The sequence below is a fragment of the Microcaecilia unicolor genome, chromosome 4 (genome assembly GCF_901765095.1).
Source record: "Microcaecilia unicolor chromosome 4, aMicUni1.1, whole genome shotgun sequence".
Classification (NCBI taxonomy): domain Eukaryota; kingdom Metazoa; phylum Chordata; class Amphibia; order Gymnophiona; family Siphonopidae; genus Microcaecilia; species Microcaecilia unicolor.
The window spans coordinates 59,522,691-59,540,259 of record NC_044034.1 but is presented as its reverse complement, the minus strand read 5'-3'; the positions used below and the strand labels follow the sequence as shown (position 1 = coordinate 59,540,259).

Here is a 17,569-nt window from a genome sequence, read left to right as displayed (position 1 = left end):
GAGCCCAGGCCCCATGTAGAGGGTGACTGAGCCAAAACCAAATTTGCAGCCATAATTCGCCACATAGTTTCAGCTAAAACTTAAACCAGCAGCACATCTCCCCCCCCCCCCCCCCCACCAAAAGTGGACCCACCAGCCACTACCGCAGCACTCTCACCACATACAGACCCTCCCTGGGTCAAGGGAAGGAGCAATCCCCGGTCGCTCCTGCACATGCCAGCTCCGCAAGCAAAATGCAGGTGTTCATCATGGCAGCCAATTTGAGACTGGAGCTGGCATGGACAGGGGTGAGTAGGGATCGTTCCTGCCCATGCCGGTTCCAAGCTTGAAATGACTGCCACAGGAAAACTCAGCAGCCATTTTTTAATGTGGAGCCAGTATGGGCAGGAGCAAATTGAGATCACTCTTCCCCCGACGAGGCCACCAGAGCTTCTAAGATAGCCCAGGGGAGGACCTAAAGATAGTGGGAGGGTGGTTGCTTTCAATTGGGGGTTGGTGGTCGCTATCAGTGTAGGGGGGGTGGCTGAGGGACCATGCTGCCCACTTTTTGGTCAGGAGGGAATTTTGATTTCCACCAAAGCCAAAACCAAAACCTGGTCGGCCTCTAGCTCTAGGTACTCTAACAGACAAAGACAGTGCTCCCACTGGAGAAACTGTCCCCACCCCCACTGAGAGAATTAATATTTTCACACAATCCTCAAGGTCCATGGGAGAAGACCATAGATCTGCACCTGCTCATAGGAAAAAATGGAGGCACATGCTGCAGCCTGCACACAACAGCTCAGCCCCTGCAAAACAAGGGAGAGAGAGACTAAAGAATTAGAAAAACATTTTAGTTTGGATTTAATGATTTCAATATTCCAGCTTTGGGTAGCTGTTTGGCATCTCTGATATCTTTGTATTTTGCACAGTACTTCTGTGTATCTGCACTGCATGGAAGGTCTGGCTTCTTGAAGTTCCCAGTTCAGTTCTTTCCGCACTTTTTTGTTTCTAATTTTTGGTCATTTATTCTGTATTTACTGAAGCTCTATGTTCTGTATATCTGACTAAAGCAGAGGTTCTCAAGCCACACACCTAGCCAGTCAGATTTTCAGGATACGTTCAATTAATATGCATGAGATAAATTTGCATACAGTGCAGCTAGTGCATGCAAATCTGCCTCATGCATATTCATTGTGGATATCATGAAAACCTGACTGGCAAGATGTGTCCTGAGGACTGGGATGAGAACCCCTGGACATAAGGTAAGGTATTTTGTATGCTTGCAGTTCTGTGTAGGGATTGGTAGCAGTCTTCACTTGTCCACTCTTCCCAGTAAGAGGTGTGTTATATCAGTTTCTAGAAAATTTGGAATGCCAACTTTTATAGACTGTGGCTGGTTGCAGGAGGCATGCCCACTGTGGGAGAGGGTCCCTGGATTATCACTCCTCTCCTTTAGGATGGCCCTGTATGTGAGTATCAGCAACTTTTTTCCATAGGGGAAAAAAAAAAAAGCACTGGGTGCTACATTAATATAGCACACAATTTGGGGGTCTGGTTTGACTCAGATTTTTGGTTAGCAATTAAATTTCCCAGGTGGCACAGTCTTGATTTGGTTTTCTATAGGTTATTTGGTAACTACATCCATACTTGGCGAAAGCAGACTCAGTTCCCATTTTATTTCAATTGACTATTACAATGCATGTGGGTTTATCCCAGGATTGCTAAGCACCCATTATAATTAGTACAAAATCTAGCAGTAAGAATGTAGAGAGTTAATTAGCTCAGGACCAAGTTTTTGCACTACTGAAACATCATCACTGGCTCCTGGTTAAATAGAAGGTCAAAACTGAGGTTTTTGACCCTATAAGAACATAAAAACTAAGAATAGCCATTGTGGGTCAGACCAATGGTCAATCTAGCCCAGTATCCTGCTTCCTGCAGTGGCCACTCCAGGTTGCACGTACCTGGCAGAAACCCAGTGATATTTTTTTTTTCTGTTGGAAGGTAAATCAGTAGTGGATAATTTCTTTGGAAAGTAGAGACTGCCAAGGTTCAATATTCCATTGTTATTCAAGTAGATGATATGTTAAATATCCTTCATTTTTTCCTCCTGTTTTCTTTTTTTTTTTTTCAGGTTCTCAAATTGAAAGTGTCTCTGCAGTGACCGAATCAGTAATTATAAATTTATGCTACTCCCTCTGCCTCTGACATCATCCGTGACACCAAATCTCCCCATCCATGCTCCCCCTACAATCAGTTACCCACTCCACACCCCCAAATCCTTCCTGAAACCTACTAGAGATTTCCTTGGTAGCTAGTTCCTCTTCCACTGCAACCAGGGCTCTATCCCCTCCTGATCCCTAGGCCCAGTGTGAGAAATAATCCCTTTGAAATTTGTCACATTCCCTCACCTTTCAGATGAGATATTTGAATGATAAGGGGTTGATCTCAGTGGGGAGATATACTAGTGGTACGATGTCTTCTTCATATCAGGGCTTTAGGGAGGGAACAGAAAATCAGTGTTGAGTCCAACGGGGGTTTCTTCCTCAGAGGGACTTGGGCTTTGGGACTGAAGAGATGAACTAGGTTTGATCGGGATTAATTCTTTAGATTAAGTCTTTGAGAAGGAGAGGGAAGAACCAAGCCAATAGAGTTTTATCACAGCAGAATAATTTGAGATTTCATAAGTGTGTACATAAAGCCATGGCCTGATATTCAAAAAATGCTGAGCATCTAAATTTAGGCTTCTAAATGTGGAACCTACTTTCAGTCAAATTTACTATAGAAGCCTAATTTTTTCAGCTGAAAATTGATCTTAATTTAAAAGCTTAAAGTTAGGCTTATAAATTTAGGACCGTCATTTATTTGGCCGAGCCAAATTTATGAACCTAGAGCTGACAATCAGTGCCAAGCTCCTAAACTATTTCCCTAAATCCTCCGTTGTCGACAATCACTTTTTTCCTCCTAAAGGTAAGAGTTTAGTGAAATTATGAGCATAGTAAATTTTCAAAGAGGCCAATAAAGGAGCAATGCTCTGAAAGTTAAAAGGAGAAATCCTTTCAATATTGGGACATTTGATTTTTAGTTTGATTTATGATAATCTTATTGTTTCTTGATGTTTTATATTACGTTTCATACTGCTGTTTTATGATCTTATTTCTTATGCTTTGTTTGTACACCACCTAGAATTTTATTGATTTGTGGCTTATCAATTCTTTTTAAATACATAAATAAATCACTTTCCTGAATCAATTTCCTCCACGGGAAAATCCACAGGTTGTGTGCATAAAATATAATTCCACAGTCATGTGGTTACATCAGATTGAAAATGAGTCTCTTAGAAACCAGCCTCTCACCTGGATATTATTTTAACTCTTACGGTTCTTCAAGCTGACCTCAGGAGAGCTGTGTCCACTTTTCTTTTGTATGAAAGGACGAAAATGTAGAAAATGTACAAATGCCAACATCTGCAACTGCCTTCCCTCTGCACAAAATACCCCAACTTCAGATGTGCATGAGTCCCAGCATTTGGGCTCACCTTCCTCGGTAAAGGAGTCTACCAAACTTCTTCCACCTCCAGATGTGCATGAGTGAAAACCTCTGTAGCTGCCTCTCTCTCTAAAGAGTGGACAAAGCTTTTTTCACCCCATGATGTGCATGAATGAAAATATTTGCACTCGCATACCTCTGTGAAGCAATACACATGCATCTTCACCCCTCTTCATTTCCAGCTTTCTAACTGCACAATCTTGTTTGTTTTCTTTGCAGCCTGAATGCCTGGATTATCTCCAAAATGGAAAGGACTTCTGTAAATCACCAAATCATTTTCCATAGCCTTAAACTCCTAGTTTAAGGCTAGGAGTGGACACAGTTCTATTTATCTTCCAGATAAGTTGACGGCCCATCAGGGCTGGCCCTATAATTGAGTAACAGTGATTTCTGCTCACTTTTCAGCTCCACTTTCCTGTTCCTGCTGATTTATACAAATGAATTTCAATACATGGCTCAGCATCCCTCAACATTCCCACAGCCCAACTCTGCTGTCTGTGTGCCATAGCGTGAGCTGCACTCTCAGGTTTCAACCTGTCCTAAAGGATATTCAATTACAGACCTTTAGACAGAGAACTTTCTCTGCGATTACCCTACAGCAGTGGAATAGCCTTCCACAGGACGTGAATGAGGTTGGAACACGATTATTTGTACATTAGAAAATAGCTTAATTTTTTTTCTTTTTGTTCAATCCTTTGGCTGCTGTAGCAGAGATCTGTGGCTCTGGGTGAAGTAGGAGGTCACTATGATGGTATTTCACATGTACTAGTTGATTAGGTTATGTAGTTAGCTTGTTGTTATATTTCTATATGATATATTTTGTCATTAATTAATCTATTAAGCCATTCACCCCAACTGTCCCAAGCGGTGAGTCAGGATCCCTTCCCTACACCAAGTAAAACTTGCAGCCCTCCAAGCGGTTCAGAGTCAAACTTTAGTCGGACTTACCACTGCCGACTGCTCCACCTAAGCTCAGTTTCCACAAACCTTACCACAGATAAATAAGTATCAGGACTGATACTCTGTTTCAAGCTCTCCAGTAACCCTCTTTCTTTTTTAGGTTGCTGTGCTGGAAAAGGGGAGCTTCACAGGAAAAAAGGGGCGAGGTGAAGGAAGGGAAGAAGTAAATTCACAAGGGCACCAGTCAGGGATCTGAAGACTTCCAGATATGACTTTGCAGCAGCTGACCAACTGGACCAGGAGTAAATCATTCAAAACCACAGGCTGAAAAGTGTGTCCCTCTACCTATTGGAGATAGAGAATACTGAGGAGCTGGACTAGATGCCAAGACAAATATGTCTCAGCTCAATTTTAAGTTCTCTATCTCCACCTGCTGATTGATGGACACAAACATCCCACAGATTCTGGAATAGTGGGAAGCTATGTGATGGAACCAGAGTTGAAATCCTGCCTCTCCCACTGCTGCTCTTTGTGACCTTGAGCAAATCATTCCACCCTCTGTTTCCCAAGGTACAAAATTTAGACTGTGGGTCCGCTGAACAAGGAAACTAACTTCTGTACTTAGGATGCAACTTGCCTTGAGTCTGGATTTAGGAAAAATGACTATTAAACCTAAGATCCAAATCACATACCAAACAAACCAAATCATGCTGCTAAACTTTGCCTCAGAGTGGAGATAAAAGGTTAATTTCTCAGTAATGTATTCCTTTAATTCCTGGTGGAAGTGAGACAGGTAAAAGCTACTTACCTTAACAAGTACTGTATTTTTCGGACTATAAGACGCACTTTTTTCCTCCCAAATTTGGGAGGAAAATGTTGGTGCGTCTTATAATCCGAATGTAGCCCCCCCCCCCCCCCCTCCCCGTTACAGGCATCTCCCTCTGTTACAGGCTCCCTCCCTCCCTCCGTTGGAATTTTAAAACTCCTCACCTCGTCGGTGTGACTCGCGACAGCAGCAGCGCTTCAGCGTGCACGTCGCTCTTCACTCAGCCTTCTCTCTCTTGCGGGACCAGAGAGCTGAGAGAAGGCCGAGTGAAGAGCGACGTGCACGCTAAAGCGCTGCTGCTACTGCGAGTCACACCAACGAGGTGAGGAGTTTTAAAATTCCGACGGAGGGAGAGAGGGGTGCCTGTAACGGAGGGTGGGAGGGAGCCTGTAACGGAGGAAGGGAGTGCCTGTAACGGAGGGAGGGAGCCTGTAACAGAGGGAGGGTGCCTGGGACAGGGAGGGGGGCCTATTTTTCGGACTATAAGATGCACTTTTTTTCTCCAAATTTGTGAGGAAAACCTAGGTGCATCTTATGGTCCGGTGCGTCTTATAGTCCGAAAAATACGGTAAGTCCTTCCATTTCTCCCATGTGTGTGTAAATTATGGAGGGAAGAGAAAACCTTGACAAAGTACCAAAGCAGGACATGTGGCTTAGTGTTTAGCAAAAACCCTGGGCTTTGAACATCAGTGAAGGTAGTTTGAAATGAAAACTACAGCATGATATATCATAGATCTTCCTAGGGAAGGGGGCTATTGTTCAACTGCAGACTGGAATGTAGCCTCAGAATCTCATGGGAGTGAACTCCTCTTTTGACACAAACTCCATTTCCGACTCAGACAAGTCAATTTACGAAAATGTGACATCTAAGATCTGAGCCTCAGCTTACTCAGCTATAAGAGGGTGACAATTATGATACAGTATCTAAAAGCAATGAATGTAATATATTAAAGAGAGAAGGCCAAGGTGTTTTGTGCTACATGGCAAGAAAGACAATCAGGAATTAAATTTTTAGCTTCCTTACTTGATTTCCTCGATGGGGACTTTCCTCTCCAGTAGCTGCTGCACCATGCTTTTTTGTTCTGAAGGAAGCAGAACCAGCAAAGCTTCCCCACCTTCTTTATACCTGCTCCACCAAAAAAGCAATGAGAGATTCAAAACATCAAAATCTCACAAACTATGGTTTCGGTTCTAAGTTATTTATCTTTCTTAAAGAATGAAGATCAGATGTGAATCAAAAACACAGGAGTTGAAAGCCGCAAAGGTAATCTAAATTCAGTGAGCAGAGAGACACTTCCACCTTTCCATGTCGAAATGAAAGCAAAATGGATTATGAAATTAAGTCAACACTGAAAAACACAAGAACAAAAAAATGTTTCTTCATTGTCATTATGCAACCCCTGGGAAGGCCCCAGCTACTGTTTTGGTATATAATAATAATTTGTATTTATAAACATATCTAAAACTGTCCCCCAAAGGGCTTTACAATTTAATACATAATAAACAAAGTTCTGGGGTGGAAAGTCTGGCTGTCAGTATTTGTTATGTGATCTGTGTGACAGCTCCCAACAGGAACAATCATTATCATTACTGCTTTTCATAAATCTGCCTTGAAATCAATTCACCATGCACCAAGTTACAAGCAAGCCGGAAAAAGGCAGCTCAGACTCTCTCAACATTGTTTCTTTTCATGCTTTTCCACAGGTATCTTCAGCTACCGATGCAGAATGTACTCTGTGTAAAACTGACCTGAAGCAATTAAACCAATTAAAGGATCCTTCCCCCACCCACCTTCCCACCAGCAGATCTGTCTATATTGGATATCTCTCTATATAAAACGCACCGCCAACGTTCTATGACGCAAACTTACCCAGCATTCCAAGTAAAGTTGTCATGGTCCAGATCACTTTTCCACCATGAGTGCTTGCCCCGCCCACGCTTCACAACGTGATGACGTTCAGGGCAAGGCTATGACACTCAACGAAACCCCAGTTCCACCGCCAACCGACGCTCCACCCCCCCCCCCCAGCGCACACTGAAAAACAGCGACCTACGCAGATCCTCCACCCCCCCCACGGAGGGCCGGCCGAACAGCTGATCCACCGCGATCACCACGGAGGGTAAGTCCAGCAACAAGGGGAGGGGGATGGGGAGGAAAGCGCCTTGCTAGCGCCCTTTTCATTGGCCTCAGAAACGGGCCTTTCTTACTAGTGATGTAATAAAAGGCAAGTTAAAACAAAAAAAAGGGCATTAGAATTTAGCACACTTTCTTTACATGAATGCATTGGGGGGGGGGGGGGGTCATATACTAAAGCTTAGCTCGAGCTATCTGCAGCAGGGCCCATGTTATTCCTATGGGCCCTCCTGCAAATAACTCAAGTTAAGCTTTAGTAAAATACCCCCTAGGAGTTTTAAAAACTAATGTTATTTTAAATCAAAGAAGCTCTGCCCTAGGACTCTACAAACCAGGTATCCCCTAACCATTGCTAACAATTTACCTGCCTGTTGGGTCCCACTTGCCTCTGGGCGAGTCTCACCACCCAAAGGTTATTCCCTGGTGATTTCTAGGTTACTGGGGCCACACTCTCAGGGGTCCCACAGTTCCTGGAAAGCACTCACAGACCCAATGCACAAACCACCAGGATTCTTAGTCAGTCCAGGACAGCAGGGCCAATAAACTAATAGGTTTATTGCTACAGTAAAACAGTGAACGTTTGAAAAAACTAAGTACAGCAAGCAATAACAGATAACAAAAACAAGGATCAACGTTAAGACTATCTAACACTTGTTACTACCTGGGTAGCACCTGGGGAGCTCAGGAAATATAACTGCTCACAGGGCCTCAATGAAGATATCTTTTTCTCTCCTCTCCCTGAGACTAAAAATTACTTCACAGCTTAAGCAGCAAAAAAAAATGTCACTTCTAAAACAGCTTTATTAAAAAATAAAAAAGTCACCAACTGCTGGCCGAACAAGGGAAATATACTTCATGAAATAATTAATATAGTTCACAGGCTTAGAACCCACTGTTTTGCCACAGCTCTTACCTATAAAATGGTGAGAGGATTAATCTGTCCCCCCCCCACCTTGCCCATCAGGGGTCATGACTTGTACAGTACTCCAGGGTTTCAGGTGTGGAGTTGTAGGATGCGGGCTGTGAGGAAGATATGTTGGCCCGCTGGGAAATTGAACTGTGTGGTACTAAAGGGTATTAAAATACATTTGTATGACCCAATCAGCTGCAAAATGTATTGGATAATAGAATTACATGTTGTAAGATGTTCTGCATGGCTGGGTGGCCTGGGGAGCTACTATGGTTGAGTTCAACAGAGGCCTCACAAGTTACAACCATGAAGTTCCGTTTTTCTTTTTTTTAATTTCCTATTGGGGAATAACATCAGCGCCTTCATTTCTCTGGATTCTTCCCCCCCCCCCCCCCCCCCCCACCCCAATCATTTGTGGTCTCATATTACATACTAGTATTATGCTCATATATTCTTTTTTTCTTTTCTTTCCCTTCATATTTTGTTGGGACTATATATGGGGCATGTTTACTAAAGTGTGGTAAAGTTTTACACTTGGTTAAATGCAAAAACTGATGTGCAATTAAGTGCAAAGCCTATGCACTAACTCTTGGGGGCGTTCCCAGCATATTCTCACACAGCTACTGCATCAAAAAGTTCTTTACCATGCATTAAGTGTATTCGCAATTAGTGTAGATGCACTTACCAACTCCTATATAAAAGGAGGTAAGTATACCCACAGTAACTGCACAAGAAGCACCGTGTAGTAAAGTACCATGCACAGATCATACCTGTTCCCCCTCCCCCTCCTTTTCTCTACTCTTAACACATTATGCAGTTAGCATGTGAATTAGTGTGTGATGTCATGCCAGTACAATAACGGTTACCACAATTGTACGATAACAGTGCAACCAATTCACAGGCTAAATGCTTAGTGTACTTTGTCTATTAGATTGTAAGCTCTTTGAGCAGGGACTGTCTTTCTTCTATGTTTGTGCAGCGCTGCGTATGCCTTGTAGCGCTATAGAAATGCTAAATAGTAGTAGTAGTAGTAGTAGTTAACAGACTTCATGTATCTTACTGATATTTCTTTAATTAATAGGTATTCATGATAATTTGCTTGAAAATGTTATTTAAAAAAAAAAGCAAGGTAAATTTTAAACTGTCAGTTTGAACATCAAGTGCTTCCTTTAAAAAATCTATATATTACTGTATACTAAATGTTAATGTTCTTAAACGTATTAATGCAATAATTATTCTTCTTGTCCACCAGTTATGTACATAGGATGAGGACATAAGCAACTTTAGTTGCTGAGATACATGGCTATCTCTGTAATGGGCTTTCAACCCAACGCAGACAAATCACCACTATCTGTGCTGATTGCTATTCAGCCTGTAACCTCGGGAACTCTCTCTGTGGAAATAGGTATCCTTGAAATCCATGGAACCAGATGCACTTCTGTTGCCAGGATAAATAACTGGAATAAACTGATGATCCATAACAAGTCAGAATGACTGATGAGCACAGAATTTCTTACCACTACTATGTCTGCAGGACAAAATGTGAAGGTGGTACATGAACACTGTAATAAGATTCACATATCTGATTTTTTTTTTTAACACTCGTTGGAGCTATAATCACTCAATATTTGTTTCAGCATATTTTTGTCTTCTACAATCATGTTGGACCCTAGGCCTCAGGTCTGACTAGTCATTAATTCTAAACTGTATAGTTAAGGATTTCATTTCTCATTTATATAAGGCTTTGATAGATTTGGAGATGCAATTTAAATGTTCCAATTCCCTACTCCAGTCACCATACAAATTAGTATTTGACTATGGACCTACCTCATGCCGCAGAGGCTCTGCAAGTCGTTTAGGTTTATGTTGACGGTAGTGTGGGTTTCGGGGTTTGCTTGAGTAAATGTGGTGGTCATGCCCTTCTGGAAAGAGGTGCACTCAACTATTTTCTCCATTACAAACTTTCTGTCCTCCTTAGCCTTCCAGTATTACTTCCTGTTGCTGCAATCCCAGCAGCTCTCCCAAAATATGCTGCACGTTTACTTCACTGTCTACGGTTGGATACATGGGAGTATAGATTCCAGAAGAGAGATACTCCCTGCTCTTGTGAAGATTTATTAGAAAAGTTGGGGCTATTTTCTGTTGGATAAATTAAGCTGGGAGTTGCAGAAGAAGTTATTATTGTTTCAGATAATTTGGTTTTTTATCAATATAGGACTCCGTCATTGTGGACAATATATTGGAATCTACTCAGTGTGTTGTGGTAGACAAAAAGCAAACAGAACGTTATATAGTGACAAAGTAACATAGTAAATGTCAGCAGATACTGATCTGTACAGCCCATCCAGTCTGCCCAGCAAGGTAGCCACAGTTGAATCTGGCACTCAGTACAGGTTCCACTTCTTCATGATTTAACCTTCTGGTTTTTATACTGATCCAAAAAATATAAACATAGGGGTCCTTATACTAAAGTGTGTTAGGTGCTAACTCTCAGCTAACATTACGTGAGATGCCCTAAAGCAGTGGTTCCCAAACTTTTGCGGTTCATGGCACCCTTAGTGACCGAGCAAATTTTTCGCGGCCACATGGGTCTCCACCCCCCTTCCACCACATAGGTCTCCCTCCTTTCCCCGCAGCCCCCTCCTCCTCTCACTCCAGCACACCTCTCCATTCCCCGCAGACCCCAACCTCCCAGAAAGTCCAACACATCTCACCCTTCCCTGCAGCCCCCCTCCTCCCATAAGTCCAGCACACCTTTGCCTTCCCCAAATCCAACATCGCTCACTACCTTCCTTCCCGCAGGTCCAGGATTGCTGCTGAGTCATTCCGTGTCAAGTGGACCAATTTTAAAGGTCGTCCCCACCTCACCATCTCAGATTTTGATGAAATTTGGTACATAGTTTCTTTATGATAAAAAACTAAGCTGTGCAAAATTTTAGTTCAAAAGACTAAAAATTGGAGGTTCTAGGGGACCTCAAGTAAAGGGTTGCAAAATGTCGCCTGAGCAAAAATGACATTTTGGGCCAACTTCCAGAAGCTGTAAAACTGGAAGTTTTAGTAGTACAAGGGGGATATTTGGAGAACCTGCACTACTTTTAGGGCTTAATGAACTGGCAAAACCCCATGTTCCTAGTCCTCTTACTTTTTGAATGGTTTAGGCTCAAACTTTGCCAAACAAACGGCAAAAATCAATTTACAGCGATGTTGAGGCTGCTGTAGTTTCTAAACTAGTTGGCCTTTCAGGTTGATTTTTGGTAGGTGTACTAAATGCATGGCTGTAATGAGGCATTCCAATTTGCAGCACTTTCCTTCAAGTGGTTGAAAATGTATAAGCGTTCAAAGTTGGTATAAAAAGCATTTTTGCCCATTTTGGGCTATCTTTGATGCCCTTGATCTCCAGTGGGACAGCTTCAATATTCTTTCTTTTAGCACCATTAGAAAGAGCAGATTTCCTTCTATCAGAATATGTAGTTTTCAATTTGGAGTCTCTCCATATAAGGATTGCAAAAAAAGTGTTTTTTGGCCAGTATTGTTGAATGATAGATGAAACGGATATAGGGCCCATCGATGTTTCTAATTGCTGTATAAGTCACTCAGTTGCTTTTAGCATGCGTTGGTCCATGGTGGCTACGCCACTACCAATTCAATAGGAAGTGGCAACCTCATCGCCAAGAGGTCACGCCCGCTAGCCAGGCAAGTCCAGCCACTTGGCACAGGTTCCCAAGCCTGAAGGTGGGCATCTTACTTGAGGTTCCCAAGCCTCATTTGGTTGTCTTTGCCTAGTTTCTCAAGCCTAATGGGGGTGACTTAATGGTTCCCAAGTAAAACCTCAGTGCTGAAGTGACAAGAATTTTTCACTGATAAGTTTCACTGCTGTTTCTGGAAATGTATACTGTCGTCCAAGTGCTGTAGTTGCTGGTACTGGAAGAACTGCTAGAATATGCTGTTCAGAAATCCAACAAGAATCTCTTCTGCTAGGCCAATGAAATGATCGTGCAGGCCCGCATGGATGCATAAAGTTGACCAAGGCATCATGTTCTTCAAATGATGTGTCACAGACATTGCCAATCCACCATTTGTTGTCATAAACACAGGCAACATACTGCCCAGGCTGAAGTTGAGACACATTTATGCCAGGTACACTCACTGGGTCATCTGACTGACAAAGTTTGACAACAAATGAGGAGGAATCATTTGACACTCTACTGACTGAAATTTGGTTCAAGTCAATGGGATTAAACTGGTGATTTTCACGAGTTCCAGCAACTGTGGAAGCTTTACTGAATCTTTCCTCTTGTGCAGATCTTGAAGATTCAATTTCATCCTTGGAAACAAAAATGAACTTGATTTTATTTATTTTTTTATCACAAAATTCAAACAAGCCTTGTGCTGTGAGAATTTGGCTATTTTTAGGTCGTTGCAAACTAGCCTGAGCAGCTAGTCGCTTTGTTGTACCACCTATGGCATCACATGGTGACTTGCCATGGCTTGTGTCAAAGAAATTCCACTGTGCACTTATTCCAAATTCTGTTTGATGATAGCACGAGTTGGCAAAGTTTTTGAAGTTCTTGTATTGTGCAGCTGAGCCATCACTAAAGTATGTTACATATTTTATTTCTCCAATTTTGCTTTTCAAGAACGCGATTAATTTTTCCAAGAATGCATGTACAGCAACTGCATCATGCCGCAAGCTGTCACTTATTATGCAAACACTTATGCACTGAATTTCACTTGAAGCATCACTGAAGTACACAACAAATGGATGCAGTGTAGCTTGACTGTTTCCCAGTGGAAACCTTGAACAGCATCTTGGACAATAAAGGAGTAGTTTTCAGCAAAGTCCAAGAGAACAACAATTTCACAAGGATTTAGGTTTTCTTTAACAGTTTTTAAGTATTGTGTCTGATGTTTGGAAATGTAATGGTGAATTGACAGGTTTGAAACTTTCAATGCAAGCTCAGATACAAAATCATCAACATACATCTGTTTGGTCTCCAGTGTGGTGCGATCTGTATGAACCCACTGCTTAAACTCGATTGTTTCACCAGGGTCATCATCACTGAACACTTCTGTCAGGTAATTTTCAAGCACATCTTTACCTGGACATATTTCACACCTGTGAAGCATGCATTCTTTGCATTCCAAATTGCACACAGTTTTAGCCATCACAGTGCTTTGTAATCTTCGTTCAGCAGATGGCTTCCAGCAAGCATAAGCTTCACATTTTGATGCACACTGAATGCATACCAGATGAGCCAACAGTGACACACCATTTTGGCCTTAGCTCACAAAATTTGGAAAAACCCACTTCTGGCCCATTTCGAGTATGATATGCAACATACATTTCTTTTAGATTGCTAAGCAGCAAGCACTTTTGCATTTGAATTTTTTCAGTGCCAGTTCTGACAGAGACAAAATCTTTTTTCCCTGGGCACAGTCTACTGAATTCATCATCTTCAAAAAAGCCAATAATTTTTTTTTCTGTTTCTTCTGGTAAAACTTTACCTTTCTTCTTGTCTGGTTTTGCCAGAATTCCACAAACTGATTTCAGATTTCTTGCTTTTTTAACCATTCTAGTTGAAACCATGAATTCTGAGGCAGTTCTTTCAATAGACCAGCTGTTTGGTGCTAAAGTTAGTATTTGCAGTTTTTCTGCATGATTTGCTGAAACTTGGACTTTGTTTTTCAACTAGTTTAGCAGGTCATCATAATCAGAACATTTGTCACATTTCTGACTGGTAGAAGGTTGAGTTTCAAACTCATTTAGGTCTAAGCCACCAGCAACTGCAAGATGATGACTCAAAGTATTTTGCACTCGCCTGATTTTGCGCTTGGTGTAGCCTCGTACATCACGCTTGCTGACTTTTTTGAACTTTAATGGAGAAATACCAAGAGATGTCAAACTTGTGTTCAACTTGCCAGAAATGTCACTGTGTTCATCATCTGCTGTTGTTGATGATGATAAAGAATCAGCAGCTCTGTTACTGACGTCTTTTCGACAAGATGGACATAGTTTCTGACCCGGCACAAATATTTTGCTTGTTAAGGCCTTTAGCTGGGCTGCTAGTGTGTCATCCAGCACTCTTAAGCCCCTTTTTGCATTATGACCACCTTTGGAAAATGGGTTACAGCAGGTTCTTTGCAAAAATTCAAACTTTTTCAACAGTAAGGATTCATGATGAAGGCAAATAGTTGATCCAGCATCGAAAAGTTGACCAGAACGCTCTTGTAACAACTTCTGTTGATCAGGCAGAAGCTCTTCAATTAATTTCAAACCTTTATTTTTATTGTATGTCAGTAAATGACACTCTGATGTACTTGAACAGCCAACTGAGCAAAGTGGAAATTCATCTGATCTTTCTGGATCCATTGATGACCATTAGCATCAGTTCAACAAACGCATTTATTCTTGCAATCAGGTTTTTCAATGGGTAAAATTTTACTTCAGTCTAAAGTGATTAATATCTTCATTTGTGGCATTTAATTCAATATAAATGAGCCTGTCGGTGCAGGTGCGAGTTTCTTCAACAAGAAGTATGTATACAATGGTTTCCACCCTGTTTTTTAGTTTACTTGAACACAGTTTTATAACATAATGTTTAAAGAAAACTTCTTTAGCCAGTTAGACTTGGCCAATTATGATTGGTGAACCCTGTTGCAAGGCAGAATTGTTTGTTTCATTGCCCAATTGTATGCTTCTGGTACCTCCTGGCTCCTGAGTGTCTGTTGCTAGGCTTACTTTGATGCCTACAGTTCACTAAGAGGTCAAACTGTAGCAAGGGTGAAGAAACACCAGCAACAGACACTCAGACGCCTTGCAACAGGGTCCACCAATCATAATTGGCCAAGTTGGTTATCCTAACTGCAGTTTTCTTTAAACCTGTTATGAAACCTGGCCTCATCCTTCCACATCCTAAAAAACATTCCTGTTTTTTAGTTTTCTTGAATACAGTTTTATAACATAATGTGTTCTTTATTTTAAAAAATTGGTGCTTTTTGAAAGAAGAATCACTTTTACTACACTTGTATCAAGGGTGTAGTGAAGAAATCACAGGCTGCTGCCCGCAAACATTTGAGGACATTTTTGCAATCCTTATATGAAGACACTCCAAAATGAAAACTACATATTCTGATAGAAGGAAATCTGCTCTAATAGTGCTAAAAGAAAGAATATTGAAGCTGTCCCACTGGAGATCAAGGGCATCAAAGATAGCCCAAAATGGGCAAAAATGCTTTTTATACCAACTTTGAACGCTTATAATTTTTCAACCACTTGAAGGAAAGTGCTGCAAATTGGAATGCCTCATTACAGCCGTGCATTTAGTACACCTACCAAAAATCAACCTGAAAGGCCAACTAGTTTAGAAACTACAGCAGCCTCAACATCGCTGTAAATTGATTTTTGCCGTTTGTTTGGCAAAGTTTGAGCCTAAACCATTCAAAAAGTAAGAGGACTAGGAACATGGGGTTTTGCCAGTTCATTAAGCCCTAAAAGTAGTGCAGGTTCTCCAAATATCCCCCTTGTACTACTAAAACTTCCAGTTTTACAGCTTCTGGAAGTTGGCCCAAAATGTCATTTTTGCTCAGGCGACATTTTGCAACCCTTTACTTGAGGTCCCCTAGAACCTCCAATTTTTAGTCTTTTGAACTAAAATTTTGCACAGCTTAGTTTTTTATCATACAGAAACTATGTACCAAATTTCATCAAAATCTGACATGGTGAGGTGGGGACCCCTGGTCCACTTGACACGGAATGACTCTGCTGCTTCCTTCTCCTTCCCCTGCCACCACTGCAGTGCTTGCAGTTTACATTTTCAGGCTGATCGCAATTCACACAGCACTCCGGGGCCTTCCCTCAACTGCATCCAGCCCTCTCTGATGCAACTTCCTGTTCCAAGGGCCGGACGTGGCAGAGGGAAATCCCCACAGTGCCTATGTGAATTGTGGACGGCCCAAAAATGTAAGCTGCAAGCACTGCAACGGCGGCAGGGGAAGAAGCAGGAAGTGGCAGATTCCGGACCTGCGGGAGAGGAAAGTAGGGAGCGATGCTGGATTGTGGGTGGCAGGAGGGAGGTCAGGATTTGCCATGGCACCCCTAAGAAGTTACTGCAGCGCACCAGGGTGCCATGGAACGCACTTCGGGAACCGCTGCCCTAAAATGTCACGTGTTAAGTTTTTGCATGTGCGCACATTATGAGTTATTAGCAAAGGAACAGAGAATAAAACAAAGAATATCTTAATGCCTCTACATTGCTCCCTGGTGACCAAAACAATTAAGGGATTGGAATGACTCTCATATGAGGAAAGGCTTAAGAAGTTAAGGATTTACAGCTTGGAGAAAGATGGCTAAGAAGAGACATGCATTTTCATGCAGACTTCAACCCCATTCCCATGATGTGCACACACACCTCATCCACTATTTTCCAGCTCCCCCCCACACTCCATCCCTTTTTTTTCAGCCCCCTCCCTGCATCCACACTCTAGCCACCTTTTCCAGAAAGCAGCCTGCCCTGCGGTTCTGTAGCTCCTCCTTCTCCTCCTACAATGTTGGAACAATGAGTGTGTGGGAGGCAGGCTCTGGAAAAATGTAGAGTGTGAGTGCAGGAGGGGGGGCTAGAAAAAATATGGATGGAGTGTGGGTGCGGGGGGGGGGGGCTAAAAAAATATGGATGGGTGCATGTATTGGGGGAGGCCAAGAAAAAGGATGAATGGAGTGTGGGTGCAGGAGGGGGGAAAACTGCGGTGGGGGTGGGGGAGTATTTCATGCCTGGGGGAGATGCCAGTCCTTATAATATCTACCTCAGTATCCTGTTTCCAACAGTGTCCAGTACAGGTTACAAATACCTGGTAGCGTCCCAAATAGTAGCAAAATTCCATGCTACTTAACCCCAAGAATTAGCAGTGACTTTTCCTAGTTCCACTTTAACAGTTTATGGACTTAACCTCCCAGGAATCTGTCCAAACCTTTTTTAAAGCCAGCTACATTAACTGCTTTTATCACCTGCTCCAGTAGTGGTTCCCAGAGCTTAACTACATTGAGTGGAAAAATATTCCACTCCATTCAGGATTTTAAAGGCCTCTAGCAAGTCTCCTCCATCACCAGCCCCTTCCCCATACCACAGGAACCCCCTCCATTTCCACAACCCCCTCTCAGTATCACCTACTGCCTTCCAACATTACCAGCCCCCCACACCATCAGATCTCCCTCTCCAGAGGCCACCCTGTGAGCACAAGCCCAAAATGTGGAAGACTCCCCCACACTAATCCC

At 42.3% G+C, this 17,569-nt stretch overlaps 1 protein-coding gene across 1 annotated transcript in view; it reads right to left on the bottom strand.

The window, feature by feature from the left end:
- Positions 1-17,569, bottom strand: part of DDX10 (DEAD-box helicase 10) — a 457,862-nt gene that overhangs the window by 375,548 nt on the left and 64,745 nt on the right. The window contains exon 10 of the mRNA XM_030200276.1: positions 6,282-6,383. Coding sequence (XP_030056136.1) covers positions 6,282-6,383 — 102 coding nt within the window. The remainder of the gene's footprint in view (positions 1-6,281; positions 6,384-17,569) is intronic.